Source organism: Malus sylvestris, chromosome 12 (genome assembly GCF_916048215.2).
Source record: "Malus sylvestris chromosome 12, drMalSylv7.2, whole genome shotgun sequence".
Lineage (NCBI taxonomy): Eukaryota > Viridiplantae > Streptophyta > Magnoliopsida > Rosales > Rosaceae > Malus > Malus sylvestris.
In genome coordinates, this window is record NC_062271.1 from 1,373,775 (window position 1) to 1,389,663 (window position 15,889).

The following is a 15,889-nucleotide window of genomic DNA, read 5'->3' on the forward strand; positions in this document are numbered from 1 at the left end:
CCAACGAAGCATCACCGGTACAACTAATCAAAGACCAATTCATTCCTAATTGACGACTGGGTAAATCTCTGAACCTTTGTGTGAAGTTTTAATTGCTTAAGGTCATTTTGGGTACTAAAAGTTTCACTAAAGCTCTTAGTGCCTCTTAGAAAAGTGGTTTGCGCAGAAACTGAAAAGCCAGTTTTTCAAAGCTGCCTTTTGCTGCTTCTATTTTTTAGTTTTTTTTTTCACCCAAAACTGTGGAAAAAAAGTTGAAGTTGGAAGTTTTACCAAACACAAAAATGCTCCTAACTTTTTTTGATACCAGCTTTTTTCAAAATCACCTCAGTATCAAGCCATACCTAACTGTACTCAAATCTTAGCCTACGGGTGAAGAGTAACTTACATAAAACAGTTTATCGCCATCATCACGTCTTAATCTAATAATACATGTTTTATATGAAGAAAAAAAAGCTTCTGTAATGCATTATTGGATCGAGACAATATATGACGGTAAACATAGTCAATATAAATCATTCTCCTGGAAGTGACAATTTATGACATGCAATAGATGACTCAAAACACCAACTTAATAATAACTCAGCTAACCTTATTTGATAATTGGATGGTGTAAACCTGTTTGCGGCCGACATTTATTGGAAGGTAGGGAGTTGTGCTAAACCAGACAATGGATAATTAGGCATTGAATACGTAGTTGAACCTGAGAACTACCACCGTATGATAGGAACATTAACTTCACAGAAATGCCAAACATTTATCAAGCATTCTACTGAAAGGATACACGTCATACTACATGTACAAATTGTGGAGCAGAGCAGATCTCCCAATCACTTAGCATCTAAAAAATTACAAAATGTTACTGATTGGTTGCTCCAATACCAAGGCTCGTTTGGAAGTGTTTTAAAGTGACTAAAAGCGTTTTTGGTGAATTGATTTTGGGTTCCAAAAGTAGTTTAAGAGCTTTTTGGAAGAAGCACCAAATAAGTACTTCTTGCAATGAGTACTTAAAGTGCTTTACTTGGATCTTTACTAAGAATTGGTTTCAAAAACATTTTCACCAAAAACACTTTTAGTCATTTTAAAAGTACTTTCAAGCGAGCCCATAACCAAAATAACTAACCTTTATTCACAAGGGGCTTAATGCATCTGTGATTTGATCACATCTCCGTTCCTCTTTTCGGATAAATACTTGGGACAATTGCGTTTCCAATGCCCTAACCCGTTGCAATGGTAACAAATGCCCTTCGAAATGTCTACGTTGCTGCCAGCCATACCGAATTGCCAAGGGTGCCCACCATTTTGAGACATCACATATGACGGATTTGGCAGTGCATATCCGGGGGTGGGATTTGGTATTGGATGTGGTGCGAGAGCTGATACTGCTGCCCGCTGACGTTTAAATTTAAGCTGTTGTGCTTGAAACTTGGCGGAGCGTTTCCTCCCTCCTTTCTGCTTTTGTTCAACCTTGTGACATGGCGCCAAACTTCTCCAGTTCTCCGTGTGTTTCAACTTATCCTTGTGGTTCTGCATCTTAGCTAGTTTTGTTTCAATGACCGAGGGCGGGTATTCTGACTCTAGGTTGTAATCTTTAATGCATTGAAACACGGCTCTTAGATCAGCCATATAGTAATCTGCAAACTTAATCTGCGATTAAGAGTTATTTAGCCTTGATAGATGGATGCATATTTACAACAAGATGATGGTCCTAGCTACATTTATCTATTTACAAAGCAGTTATTGTATGTCCAGAGAGAGCTAAATTACCTTTTCACCAACTAGTTTCGTTTTCGAGGAAAGTGACTGGAAAGAGTTCATCCCAGTATCCACGTGTTCTTTTAAGAGGGGTACTGGGGGAAACTTGTCATTTAAGTTGAAGGTGCAAATTGCTCTAACGGCCTCAATCAGTTGCCTCCTTTCAATAAGAGTCGGAATAGCATCTGCAACACACAAAGAAAAATTGAAAGATTTTCATCAAGCTGCTCCAGATAAGCTTCGAAAGGAGAATTGCTAGAATTGTACCCAAACTCAAATATAACGTAATGTTAGCAAATGCATCAACAAAAGAAAGCATATAATAGAATAAACTAGCTAGAACATAACAATTACGGAAGGAAAATACATTTTACCAGCGCGGCAAGAACATGAATAAGAGCTTGATACCTTTTTCTAAGAAAAGCGTCCCAAAACCAAAACTCCGAAAATAAGTAAGAGCAATGGTAACAACACTAACCACTATGCGAGCTAATTTTCAAGAAACTTACCAGGGATCTTATCTCCAAAACCAGAACTCCGAATATATTCTAGGGCCTGTTTATTCTGAGAAATAGACACAAGAGAATCTACTAACAAATCTCCATCTAACGCAGAAAACAACTTAGCAATCTGTAAAAATTCATTCTGTATTGAGCGATTCCCACTAAACTGCTCATTTGATAACTGCTGTAAATTCCTAGCATCTGTCGTGGCTAGTTGAATATTTGGAGAAGAACAAGTTGGAAACCCCTGCGAATTCCTAGCATCTGAGGTGGCAGTTAGTTGAAGATTTGGAGAAGAACAAGTTGCGGCATTCTTTCCCAGTGAAGTTTCTGGTTTCTCAGTTTTGATAGAGGAACAAATGTTGATGCTCGCTATTCAATTGTAAAAGATAAGGAAAATGAATTAGAGGTTAGTTTAGTGAGTGAATAATTCGGAATTTAACATATCAAAATATAGCCTTATGGGCAGTTGTTATAACGAAGGGTCGAACAAACTGTTAACTACTTTCAGCCCAGCAACAAGAAGAAAGTATTCACTTCTTAAAACTATGAAGAAAAAACTGTTTGTAATATAAATATACAACAACAAGGCCTATCATTGCTTCTAACTACTTATTAAGGTATGTCTACTTAAAAATAGAGAGCATAAAAAGAGAAACTTTCAACAATTTAAATATTTTTATCACAGCCTCTCCATAAATGGGGGTAAGGCTAGCCGACATTCACCTCTCCCAGACCTTGCGTAAAGCGGGAGCCTTGTGCACTGGGTACGACCTTTTTTTTTTATTGCTTGCAATGACATCTTAAAGTACATGACTACTTTAGAAAGCTGCTCTAGAATGAAAATGAAGCACGTCCAATATGGAGTGCGACCAACGCTACTCCACAATGCAAGAACTAGAAGTTTTCTATTTTATCTATTTCCGCAAGGCACTGCATCACCGGTTCAGAATGTTCCTTTATGACATCTATGGGTCATCAATCTTATAATATGACAACGATTTACAGGCATACGACCCTATCCTGTCCCACAATTGCATCAATTGTTGCTGATAAAGATTTCTACTTATTAACTTAACAAGGATAGGAATATAATAGAAAAAACCCTTTATCAATCTTCAAGCATAGAGTATCAGAATAAAACTTTAAATTTTTATTTTTACAAGGCATCCAAAATACAGAGAGAGTATCATACGAGAAAAGACATTTGGATAGAAATATGAATAAGTTAGAAACATTAATAAACCAGGAAAAGTGATTACCAGGTGTGTTATCTTCCGTGTCAAGGATCCCATACAATTCATCTGACTGTTTTTCGTGATTAGCAGCTATACTGAGAAGAGATTGAAGCTCCTCCCTATCAGAAATAGAGGTCAAGTCATATGCAGTAACAAGCCACAAAAAACCCAAAACCTCCAACCAATTCTCGGCTGCCACAGTCATCCTAGCTCTCCATTCACCCGCCAACTTATTCGCTTCTGCTCTCACCTGATCACTAATTTTTGGCGAGACTCTCTTTACCTCCTTTAACAAATGAATACAGCTCCTTCTAATTACACTCAAATCAAAATCAAATTCCCTGTTTTCCACAGTCGAACTTGAAGGGTAAAACCCTTGCATTGCATCAAGAACTAATTTTGCTGGGTCTGATGAAAATTGAAGACAGGCTGAAACTTCAACAGAGACTGAATCTGTTCTTCTAAAATACTCATTCATGAAAAACTGCAAGCTCCTACCATCCCTAATGATTGTTGAATGATTGGTTGCACAAAAAGGAGGGACGGAAATGTTAAAAGGGAAACGTCCCGATTGTTCCACCTTCACTTGAGTATGAAGTATATCAGTCTTCTCCTTCGAGTTATTTGTTCGGATATGTTCTTCTTTAGACTTTTCAAATTCTTGTTGCTTCAGTTCAAGCTCTTTGGCCTTTTGTTCAAGCCGCCTCCCACATTCCTGTATCGAGTTGTCGAGCGAATCCAAATGCTTTTCCCGGGAATCCAAATTCTTTTCTTTCAACTTAACATCCTTGAGGCAATCATTAACCCTCATATCAATCAAATCAAGTCCCTCAGCTTTTGACTCAAATTCTTGTTGCTTTAATTCAAGCTCTTTGGCTTTTTGTTCAAGCCGCCTCCCACATTCCTGTATCGACTTGTCGAGTGAATCCAAATGCTTTTCACGGGAATCCAACTTCTTTTCTTTCAACTGAAGATCATTGAGGCAATCATTGACCCTCCTCTCAATCAAATTAAGCTCCTCAGATTTTGATTCAAATTGTTTTTCGGCCTTCTGAACACTTCTTTTAAGTTCCAACTGTTTCAATTCAACTTTACAGTCCCACTCCCCCACTGACTTCTCAAGCTCACACAAATCCTTCTCAATCAAACCGAGTTTCTGCTCTTTCGACTGCACCTCTCTGTCGTATTCCTCAATCAATGCTTGCTGAGCTCTAATTTCGTCGTCTCTCGAATCAAACTCTTTCCATTGCTCCACAACCTTACCCCTAACCACATTCAACTGCTTCTCCTTCGCCTCGATCTCTTTCGACAATTCTTTCATCCGTTGCTGCATATTATAATACTCCAACTCCTTCCCCTTAACCAATTTCTGTACTTTTCCCAATCTACCTTCTTCAACCGAATACTTTTCGAAAGATAACTTAATAGATTGCAACTGCGACTTACCTTCTTCAACCTCCCGCACAATGGCCTGCAATTCCCTGCCTTTCACCGCCATTGCCGAGTCAAATTCCTTCTCTTTCAGTTCCAAGTCCGCGAATCGGGACCCAATCTCCTTCTCCCGCTCCAGGAGCCCTACGAATGCGGCGTATAGCGAGTTCCTGACAGAGTCGAAGTGGTCGTCGAGGTCCTTCCAGTTGAGGGTGAATGCGAGCATGGAATCCGCCTGGGCGCGCAGGGTCTCCTGGGCCTTGCCAATGCTCCGCTGCTTCGTCTCCGACAGCTTCAACTTCGAAGCTATCTCTTCCATTATTGTCATGCTTCTCCGCAGCTCCGTCGTGGCGGACGCCGTCGTACCAGGAGGGTTTTTTGGTTTTCTCAAAAACCCTAAGAAAGAAGAAAATTTTGTTGCCCGCGCTGCCCGGTATGTGTACCTCGGGACTCAAACATGTACAGAAACAAGAAAAAGTCCAAACCGGCATGAATGAAGAGAATCGGATTTCTTCACTCAATGTTAACGAAAAGTTTCCGTAGAGTTAACTTTAACGAAAAATCATATTTTTATAATAAAATATTAATTCTGATACTATTCATTTTATTCTTTATTTTACCCTTATCGTTAAAATTCAAAGTTTTCAAACAATTTTCATTAGTTTTCATTTTCTTTATTTTTTGGTATTTGATTATATATTTTAAGAAAAAAATACAACGGATAAAGTTACAAAATGATATAATTTTTATTTCGATATTTCAGTAAATGGCCAAAACTCAAGAATTATAATTATTTTGATTCATACTTTTTGTAAATAAACATGTCGTAATTTTTTATTTATTTTTTGGTAGATTGGGTGCTTAACTCCGCCTATGTACTTACATTGCCGGTCCCAAGTCCGGATAAAGGAGGAGGGGGAGGGCGTCAGGTAGTCGACAGCCGGCACTCCATGATTACGTCGAATCCTTATGAAAATGAATTCAGAACAAAATTGCGCTAAAGCTAGGGCGTCACCCGTAAGTGGCGCGCTGTGTGGCCCGAGCACAGTGATAAGTGAGCAAGGGTCGCTGTATCTCCATCGGCACCCGGATGCAGTGTTAAATGAGCAAGGGGGCCATAGAAACTTCTTTTCGAACGACTCCACTCAAAGTTGTTTGGGAGCATATGCTCCTATCAACTTTACACAGGACACACAAAAGAAGTATTTTGATCCTATTAGACGGGGAGGGTGAAGAAGCTAGGACAGAAGGGTAGAGTTCAAGAGAGCAAAATGCGTTTAGGAACGTGGAATATAGGAACCTTAACGGGAAAATCTATGGAAGTAGTGGAAGTTATGGTGAGGAGAAGGATAAATATTATGTGCCTACAAGAAACTAAGTGGGTTGGTAGTAAGGCAAAGGATCTAGAAAACTCAGGGTTTAAACTTTGGTATTCGGGCACAAATAGAACGAGAAACGGTGTTGGCATCATCGTGGACAAGACCTTGACACAAGATGTTGTAGATGTCAAGAGGGTAGGAGATAGAATCATGGCAATCAAGATTGTAATAGGACAAGAACTTATCAATGTGATTAGTGCGTACGCACCTCAAGTAGGGTTGGATACGAGTTCGAAGGAGAAATTTTGGGAAGACCTTGGAGACTTGGTGCAAGGAATTGCTCAGACGGAGAAGTTATTTATAGGAGGAGATTTAAATGGACACGTGGGCAGGGAGACAGGCAACTATGGAGGTTTTCATGGTGGCCATGATTTTGGGGAGAGAAACGAGGATGGGGAAGCTATCTTGGATTTTGCAATGGCATATGATTTCTTCTTAGCCAACACCTTCTTTAAGAAGAGAAAAGAACATGTGATCACCTACAAAAGTGGGTCGTCAAAAACACAAATAGATTTTCTTCTAATGAGGAAAGGGGATCGTATAACTTGTAAGGATTGCAAAGTTATACCAGGAGAGAGCGTGGCTAATCAACATCGCTTGTTGGTGATGGATGTACATATCAAAAGAGTGAGACAAAAGAACAAGACTTGGAAGTGCCCAAGGACTAGATGGTGGAATCTAAAAGAAGAAAAACAAGTCATTTTCAAAGAGAAAGTAATCACCCAGTGTGTATGGGATAGAGATGGGGAAGCTAGCCAAATGTGGGATTCCATGGCTAGTTGTATCCGAAAAGTAGCAAAAGAGGTATTAGGAGAGTCCAAGGGCTTTGCCCCACACCAAAAGGAATCTTGGTGGTGGAATGAGGAGGTACAAACAAAGGTGAAGGCTAAGAAGGAATGTTGTAAAGCCTTATACAAGGATATGACTGATGAAAATGGTGAAAGGTATAGAAAAGCGAAGCAAGAGGCGAAGAAAGCTGTGAGAGAAGCTAAGTTAGCGGCTTACGACGATATGTATAAACGACTAGATACCAAACAAGGAGAGTTGGATATCTATAAACTAGCTAGAGCAAGGGAAAAGAAGACAAGGGACCTAAACCAAGTGAGGTGCATCAAGGATGAGGATGGAAATGTTCTTGCTACAGAGAACGTGGTTAAAGACAGATGGAGAGGTTATTTTCATAATCTTTTCAATGAAGGACATGAAAGGAGTGCTTCTTTAGGGGAGTTGAGTAACTCATAAAAGTGTAGAAACTACTTTTTTTATCGTCGAATCCGAAAGGAAGAAGTGGTTGTAGCTTTGAAGAAGATGAAGCATAGAAAAGCAATAGGCCCAGACGATATACCAATCGAAGTGTGGAAAGTTTTGGGAGAGACAGATATAACATGGCTCACTGACCTTTTCAATAGGATTTTGAAAACGAAGAAGATGCCAAATGAGTGGCGAACAAGCACTTTGGTGCCTATCTACAAGAATAAGGGCGACGTACAAAATTGCATGAACTATAGGGGTATTAAGCTAATGAGTCATACAATGAAGCTCTGGGAGAGAGTCATTGAGCATAGATTGAGGCAAGAGACACGGGTTTCGGACAACCAATTCGGGTTCATGCCAGGGTGCTCAACCATGGAGGCAATCTATCTCTTACGAAGATTGATGGAAAGATATAGATATGGGAAAAAGGATTTACACATGGTCTTTATAGATTTGGAGAAAGCGTATGATAGGGTCCCAAGAGACATTCTTTGGAGGATTTTAGAGAAGAAAGGAGTACGAGTAGCATATATCCAAGCTATAAAGGATATGTATGAAGGAGCAAAGACTGCCGTAAGAACTCATGAAGGACAAACAGAAAGCTTTCCCATAACTGTAGGATTACATCAAGGCTCATCCTTAAGTCCTTACCTTTTGGCGTTGGTAATGGATGAGTTAACAGGACATATTCAAGATGATATTCCTTGGTGTATGCTTTTCGCAGACGATATAGTGTTGATAGATGAAACTCAGGAAGGGGTAAATGCAAAGCTTAACCTTTGGAGAGAAGAGTTGGAATCTAAAGGTCTTCGCCTAAGCCGATCAAAGACAGAATATATGGAGTGCAAGTTCAGTGCAAATAGAGGTCAAAACGAGTTAGGGGTGAGGATCGGAGATCAAGAAATACCAAAGAGCGACCGTTTTCGCTACCTAGGATCTATCTTGCAAAAGAACGGAGAACTAGATGGAGATCTCAACCATAGAATACAAGCTAGATGGATGAAGTGGAAGAGTGCATCCGGCGTGTTGTGTGACCGCCGTATGCCACTGAAGCTCAAGGGAAAATTTTATAGGACAGCAATAAGGCCGGCGATGCTGTATGGCACAGAATGTTGGGCGGTGAAGCATCAACACGTACACAAAATGGGTGTAGCGGAGATGAGGATGCTTCGTTGGATGTGTGGGCACACGAGAAAGGATAAGATTGGGAATAAGGATATCCGAGGTAAAGTAGGAGTAGCCGAAATTGAAGGAAAGATGAGAGAAAATCGGTTACGGTGGTTTGGATATGTGCAAAGAAGGCCTACTGACGCTCCGATTAGAAGATGCGACTATGGGACAGAGGTTCAGGGCCGAAGTGGTAGAGGAAGACCTAAGAAAACTTTGGAAGAGACTCTAAGAAAAGACTTAGAGTACTTGGATCTAACGAAGGACATGACACAGGACCGAGCACAATGGCGTTCTAAGATTCATATAGCCTATCCCACTCAGTGACTTGGATTTTCCAAGTCTCCAACCGAGAAGTTTTCCTCACTCAGGAAATTAAGGGAACACTACCTCAACCTACATGCTCCACCCACAAAGCTTCAACAAAAGAAAATTCAAAGAACTTAGCGAAGAAGGCTTTGGTGTATTTAACACAATACGTTGAAATGAAGGAAAGCTTATTTATTGATATCCCCGATAAGCTACAAATATGTACATATACATAAGTCAAAATAAACAAACAAGAGGGAGCCTTCACAAAGGTTGCTTAGGAGAAGTCTCAGCAGTCGGTAGAGCCCCAGAAAGAGAAGGCACCGGATGAGGATCATTCGGAGCCTCAGTACTGGACAGAACCCTAGAAGGAGGAGGCATCAGAGGTTGATCATTTGGAGCTTCATTACGCGGTACAGCCCCAGAAGACGAAGGCAATAAATGCCTTTGGAATAAACCCACAAATCTCTGATGATCAAGTAAAACCTGACCATCAGATTCCTTCATCTGGTCAAGCTTCCTCTTCATGTTTGTAGCATAGTTATGTGCGAGCCGGTGCAACTGTTTATTCTCATGCTTGAGCCCTCTAATCTCCTGTTTGAGACTCATCACTTCAGCCGCCAATGATTCAACTTGGCGGGTTCGAGCAAATAGGCGTTGGGCCATATTAGACACAGAACCTGCACACTGAACACTGAGAGCCAGAGAATCCTTAACAGCTAACTCATCAGACCGTTTGGAAAGTAGTCTATTATCTTTGGGAGTGAGAAGGTTCCTGGCCACCACCGCAGCGGTCATATCATTCTTCATCACGGAATCCCCAACGGTAAGAGGACCAGTAGGGGAAACGAAGGATGGACGCCATATGTTGTCTGGAGAAGGCGGGGCTGCCTCTTCAACAAGGTTCAAGTCAAAACGACGGTCGAAGGGGCCAGACATTTTCAAAGGTGTTGAAGAGAGAAGAGGTCGGACAAATCAAGATCTTAGAAGTGCAAGAATGGAGCTTCTACTGGTGGAGATTCAAGTGTGCTTTGGAACTTAATGTCAGCCCCTATAAAAATCTGCACTTGACGGAGCTTCAGAAATCGAAGAGGCGCCTGCTCAGAAATCGAAGAGGCGTTTGCTTTCTCAAAAGCAAGGCTGCTCAGATACCACGAGGGTCGATCTCAGAAATCGAAGAGGCGTTTGCTTTCTTAAAAGCTGGGTTGCGCAAAGACCACGAAGGCCGATCTCAGAAATCGAAGAGGCGCTTGCTTTCTCAAAAGCTGGGTTGCTCAGAGACCACGAGGGCCGATCTCAGAAATCGAAGAGGCACCTACTTTTCCAGCCTTGTCAGCACCTGTCACACGTACACTCAGCTTTGCGAAAATTATGGGCATTCGGTCGAAGACTTTTGGTGAAGTAGAAAGCACATGAGTCTTACTGTTCAATCACCCACTTCCCACACGCAACAGTAGCTCATGGGTACCACAGATAACTTTGCCAAAATTCTCTACCAAAGTTGAACACGTGAAGCTTGCAGCTCCCACTACATCGCTCTGACCAAGAAGGGTAAAAGAATAGCAAAGAAACAACACTAACAAAGTTTAGACACATAAATTTTGAAGGTCTAGCTACCATATTATTACCCACAAGGGTAAAGGAACAGTACCACTGCTGGATAATTGGAAAGTCCCTGTGTGTCAACCTCTCTGCTTCGTGGCAAGGTAGACTAGCAAACATGCCCAACCTTTAATCACATTCGAGAAAACACTCCCAACAAGATTGCTTGCTCCAAAATCGAAGAGGCACCGTCCTCCGAATCTCGAGAGCCAGACTCCCAACATGACTACTTTCTCAAAAATCGAAGAGAGTAAAGGAACAGTACCATTGCTGGATAATTGGAAAGTCCCTGTGTGTCAACCTCTGTGCTTCGTGGCAAGGTGGACTAGCAAACATGCCCAACCTTTACCCACATTCAAGAAAACACTCCCAACAAGATTGCTTGCTCCAAAATCGAAGAGACACTGCCCTCCGAATCTCGAGAGCCAGACTCCCAACATGATTACTTTCTCAAAAATTGAAGAGACACCGCTCTCCGAATCTCGAGAGCCAGACCCCCAGCATGATTGCTTTCTCAAAAATCGAAGAGGCATCGTTCTCCGAATCTCGAGAGCCAGATCCCCGATAGGATTGCTTGTTCGAAAATCGAAGATGCAACACTTTCCCAACTTCAAGAGCCGGATCTCCTTGGATAAAGCTGTCTGTAATCTTCACACGCAACATCAGCTTTCCAGATACCACAAACCACTTTTTCAAAGTGCTCCGACAGCGTTAAAACATGTGAAGCTGGCAGCTCCCACTATCGTGCTATGACCAAGTAGGGTAAAGGAATAACATTATTACTTGTTGTTAAGGAGACTCCTATATATGTCGACCTCCATCCCCAACGGACAGGCAGACCTGCAAAAATGCTCAACCCTTCCTCATATCTGAGAGGGCACTCCCAACGAAGCCTTTCGAAATATTCAGCTTTCTTTCCCCCCGATAATACCTCTGCAAAACAAGCTATACTAGAGCAAGAATATCTCATATCATCAGGGTTAAAAGCAAGAGTATCCCATATCATGCTTTTTCCCTGTCTTTTCCTTTGACCATGTTCTTACCTGCAAGACAAGGAGAAAGAGAGCAATCAGTCAGTACTTGGAATCAAACTTCCAGCCAGGAACTGACTGCCTGGAACCCCTTACCTGATTACTTACCTGACATTGCTCTTGAGTACTCATCTTCAACATCTTATGCTTCCAGGGAAGATACCGCATCTGCCTGAGGAACAGATAGGGCAAGGGAGAAGGATACAAGGAAGCATGTGGAGACAAGCGTAACAGCACACGTGCCGATACATCCATTACTCTGTCAAAGAAAAAGTATCCCATATCAACAGGGTCGAACGTACTCTAGATTTGATGGACTTGTTTTGACCCTCAAATTCTTCAGTCGGCCTTATGCTCTGGAGGAAACCAGAAAACCATCCAGCTCAGTTCAAGAATAAGCATGTGGAAAGTTACTTCTTCAAAAGCAAAAGTATCACATATCATCTCTTATCATTTTCTTCTCTTTATCCTTCATGCTGCCTGCAAAATAGGGAGACTGAACAATCAGCCGGAGCTATGATTGCTTACCTTGTCTGTCACCTCTTTCAGCAGATCCCCTAGCTCGGCGACTTGGGGGACTCCTACTACATGGTTTGTATCGCGCTTGACCAAGCATGAAACTACAAGTAAGCTTCAAGTGAAATTGATACATTACCTTGTGCATCTCCACCAGTTAAAGATACCACCCTTGGATGGAGGAAGAGTACTTCCAGAGAAGATGCCTCATCTACCTATGAGACAGATAAAGCACGTCAAGACGATACCACACTCCGATACTTAGAAGTTTCGTGATTACGATATCATTCTCCCACAATATTTCCTAATGTCATTTGTACTAAATCATTCACTTGTACTCACTAAAGGAGAGCTTGAACCTATGTACTTGTGTAAACCCTTCACAATTAATGAGAACTCCTCTATTCCGTGGACGTAGCCAATCTGGGTGAACCACGTACATCTTGTGTTCGCTTTCCTATCTCTATCCATTTATATACTTATCCATACTAATGACCGGAGCAATCTAGCGAAGATCACAAAAAGCGACCGTTTTCGCTACCTAAGATCTATCGTGCAAGAGAACGGAGAATTAGATGGAGATCTCAACCATAGAATACAAGCTGGATGGATGAAGTGTAAGAGTGCATCCGGCGTGTTGTGTGACCGTCATAGGTCACTGAAGCTCAAGGGAAAATTTTATAGGACGGCAATAAGGCCAGCGATGTTGTATGACACAGAATGTTGGGCGGTGAAGCATCAGCACGTACAAAAAATGGGTGTGGCGGAGATGAGGATGCTTCGTGGGATGTGTGGGCACACGAGAAAGGATAAGATTGGGAATGAGGATATCCGAGGTAAAGTGGGAGTAGCCGAAATTGAAGGAAAGATGAGAGAAAATAGGTTCCGGTGATTTTGACATGTGCAAAGAAGGCCTAATGACGCTCCGGTTCGAAGATGTCACTACTGGTCAGAGGTTCAGGGCCGAAGGGGTAGAGGAAGACCTAGGAAAACTTTGGAAGAGACTCTAAGAAAAGACTTAGAGTACTTGGATCTAACGGAGGACATGACACAAAACCGAGCGCAATGGTGTTCTAGGATTCATATAGCCGACCCCACTTAGTGGGAAAAGGCTTTGTTGTTGTTGTTGTTGTGGTAGATTGGGTGCTTACTTGTTGTGTTACTCTTTCTCTTAAAAAAAAATTAAGAGCGAATTTGAATTTGAGTGCATTTAATTAGACCATGCCTTATTTTGCATGCTAATTTTAATTTTGAATTTTAACTATTTAGTACTACTTAGCCGCAAAAGTTTGAAAAGTCAATCGTCTAACGGTTAAGAAATTTGTTGAACAATAAACCTGTTTCTGGTCAATTGATTCCTAGTGTAATGACAAGTTTCAAAGAAACCCCACTTTCTGGTCAACTGAACCTGTTTCTATCTTTTCTTTCGTAGTGGTTTATGCTGTACTTTTCAAGCCCTAGCTCGTGTCTTGGACTTTTTAAGATCTAGCTCTTTTTTTTTTTTTTTTTTTTAGAGAACCTCGGCGGTACGAGGGAAATTTATTGATAAGAAAAAAGAAGATACACCTAGACAGGGGGGGGGACATAAACCTAACCCCTCATAGAACAAGAGAAAAGAAATACAAAAAAATGGGGGACATTCACCTTACCCCTTTTGAGAAAGGAAATACAAAAGAGGGGGGGACATAGACCGTACCCCTCTTGGAAAAGAAAATACAAGGAAAATACTAGGCGGACATAAGCCCAAACCCCTTTTAAGATCTAGCTCTTATCTGGGTAGAAAATTCAAATGAGAGCCGGGGAAAAGTATCCGGTCGTGGATAGACTTGAAAATTAAACCCTACGCGGGTTCCATGTAACGGAAGGATTGTCTGCCTTCCCACTTCTGATGTCCTTCCGTGCCCTTCTATTTGTGTGATTACGGTTAAGCCACGTTAACATTTTATATTACTATTCATTTTTTTCTTATTATCTCTATAAAAAATAATATAAAATGTTGACGTGGCTTAATCTTGACCACACAAAACAGGAGGGCACGGGAGGGCACCGGAAGTGGGAGGGTAGACAATCCTTGTCCCCATGTAACCAAGTTGATCAGGGCCATGAATTGTGAATCCACATCGTTCGTTCTCGATTTGTAGGTTTTTTCTCATTGTGATGGTAACTTTTACTAAGTCAAGTAAAGATTAACAATGAACCACCACGGGGTGGTCCAGTGGTTGTTGATGAATTTCAGGTCGGTACTTCATACGACGTCCTGGGTTCGATACCTGCCACTGATGAATCACACAACACATCCTGGGCTCGATACCTGCTGCTGGTGAATTGCACGATAGTGGTCAAGGGAAGGCTGAAATGCCTTTATGAGTATTTTCGACCATCGAAAAGGTGGACTGCTGCAGCAATAGCCACCAGCTGGTCTTTTTTTTTTTTTTTTTTTTTAAAGTACATATTAATAATGAAGCTGACGGAGCTTCCTTGTTAAGCAATCAACTAGTTTCTATAGTCACCAACTCCCATTTCTTTCTTCTCACTCTAACAAGTAACAAAGTAACCTAAGACTGTAACTGCACCAGTTGTGTCTATCGATGGTGGATCTAGGAAAATTTTATTGGAGGGTCATGTGTAAAAATTCGTAAACATTTTAGAGACAAATGACTTCACTCGTAATTTTGAAATATAAAACATTACAAGTTACAATTATCTCGATGGTCTCCATCTCCTTCAGATTGGATTAAAATCGAATGCTGCCTTTGAGGATGCTGGTTGCTGGAGCCGTGGGTAGGGATAGACAACGGTTATGGCAGGCGGGTAACCGCGGTTATTTATCTATAACCGTTTATTCTTGTACCCGCATAACCGTTTACCCGTTGGGTAATTGTCTAAACGGTTATACCCATATCCATAACCGTTTATAAATGGTTAACCATATCGATAACCGTGTATCTATTTAACCGTAACCGTTTAATACCCGTTTACCCATTTATCATTTTTAAACCCGTTTATCCTTTCTTTTTTACCATTTACTCATTTTTCACCCGTGTACGTGTTTTTTTAACAACTTGAAAATTAAAAAAGAAAAATTTGTCATAATTTTCTTTTTCTAACAATTAAACACCGTTATAGGATACATCCATCATACATTTCTGCATTTTAATTTTTTAAGTCCTTATATCATTCCAATAATTGAAATAATATTTTATAGACGATATTTTTAACTGTTAGCAATGAAGGTAATATAAAATTTAAAGTGGTTAAGGAAAGTTATATTATATTAGCTATAGAAATCATGCACTATAGTCAATAGCATTGATTTAAGTTTTGTCCGATAGGGAACATGGTTTGGGTTAATTTTACATATATAAAATAAATGGGTAAATGGTTACCTGTTTATAACGGCGGTTAATACCCATTTAAATTTTGCAGGTAAACGGTTATACCCATAACCGTTTATTTATCTAAATGGTTACCCATAACAGTAACCGTGAAATTTAAATGGACGGGTAACCGCAATTACCCATAACCGATGGGCCCGTGGGTGGTTTGGGAGGTGTTTACACAATTTACAAATCTTGTTTGGGCCTGCTCGGGCGGGGTTGGGGGTTGGGTTATTTTGGAAGAGAGAGAATTATGAAGAGAAGAGATGAACAAAGTGATTTGCATATTTCTGTTTTATTGGTATTTCAACTTTGTGCATATCAAAAGTA

The 15,889-nt window shown here is 40.9% G+C and overlaps 1 protein-coding gene across 2 annotated transcripts; it reads right to left on the minus strand.

Annotated features, from left to right (window-relative positions):
• Nucleotides 1-694: 694 nt before the first annotated feature.
• On the minus strand, nucleotides 695-5,428 carry LOC126593461 (uncharacterized). Of its 2 annotated transcripts, XM_050259541.1 has the most exons (5): nucleotides 4,387-5,428; nucleotides 3,518-4,197; nucleotides 2,262-2,627; nucleotides 1,765-1,937; nucleotides 695-1,644 (listed from the first exon to the last, which is right to left on the minus strand). In XM_050259541.1, exons 1-5 carry the CDS (start codon nucleotides 5,250-5,252, stop codon nucleotides 1,138-1,140), a joined length of 2,592 nt encoding a protein of 863 aa, XP_050115498.1. In that variant the 5' UTR covers nucleotides 5,253-5,428; the 3' UTR covers nucleotides 695-1,137. The 2 variants fall into 2 exon arrangements, with proteins under 2 accessions (XP_050115498.1, XP_050115497.1); XM_050259540.1 differs by having other exon boundaries at nucleotides 3,518-5,428.
• Between the last annotated feature and the right edge of the window lie 10,461 nt (nucleotides 5,429-15,889).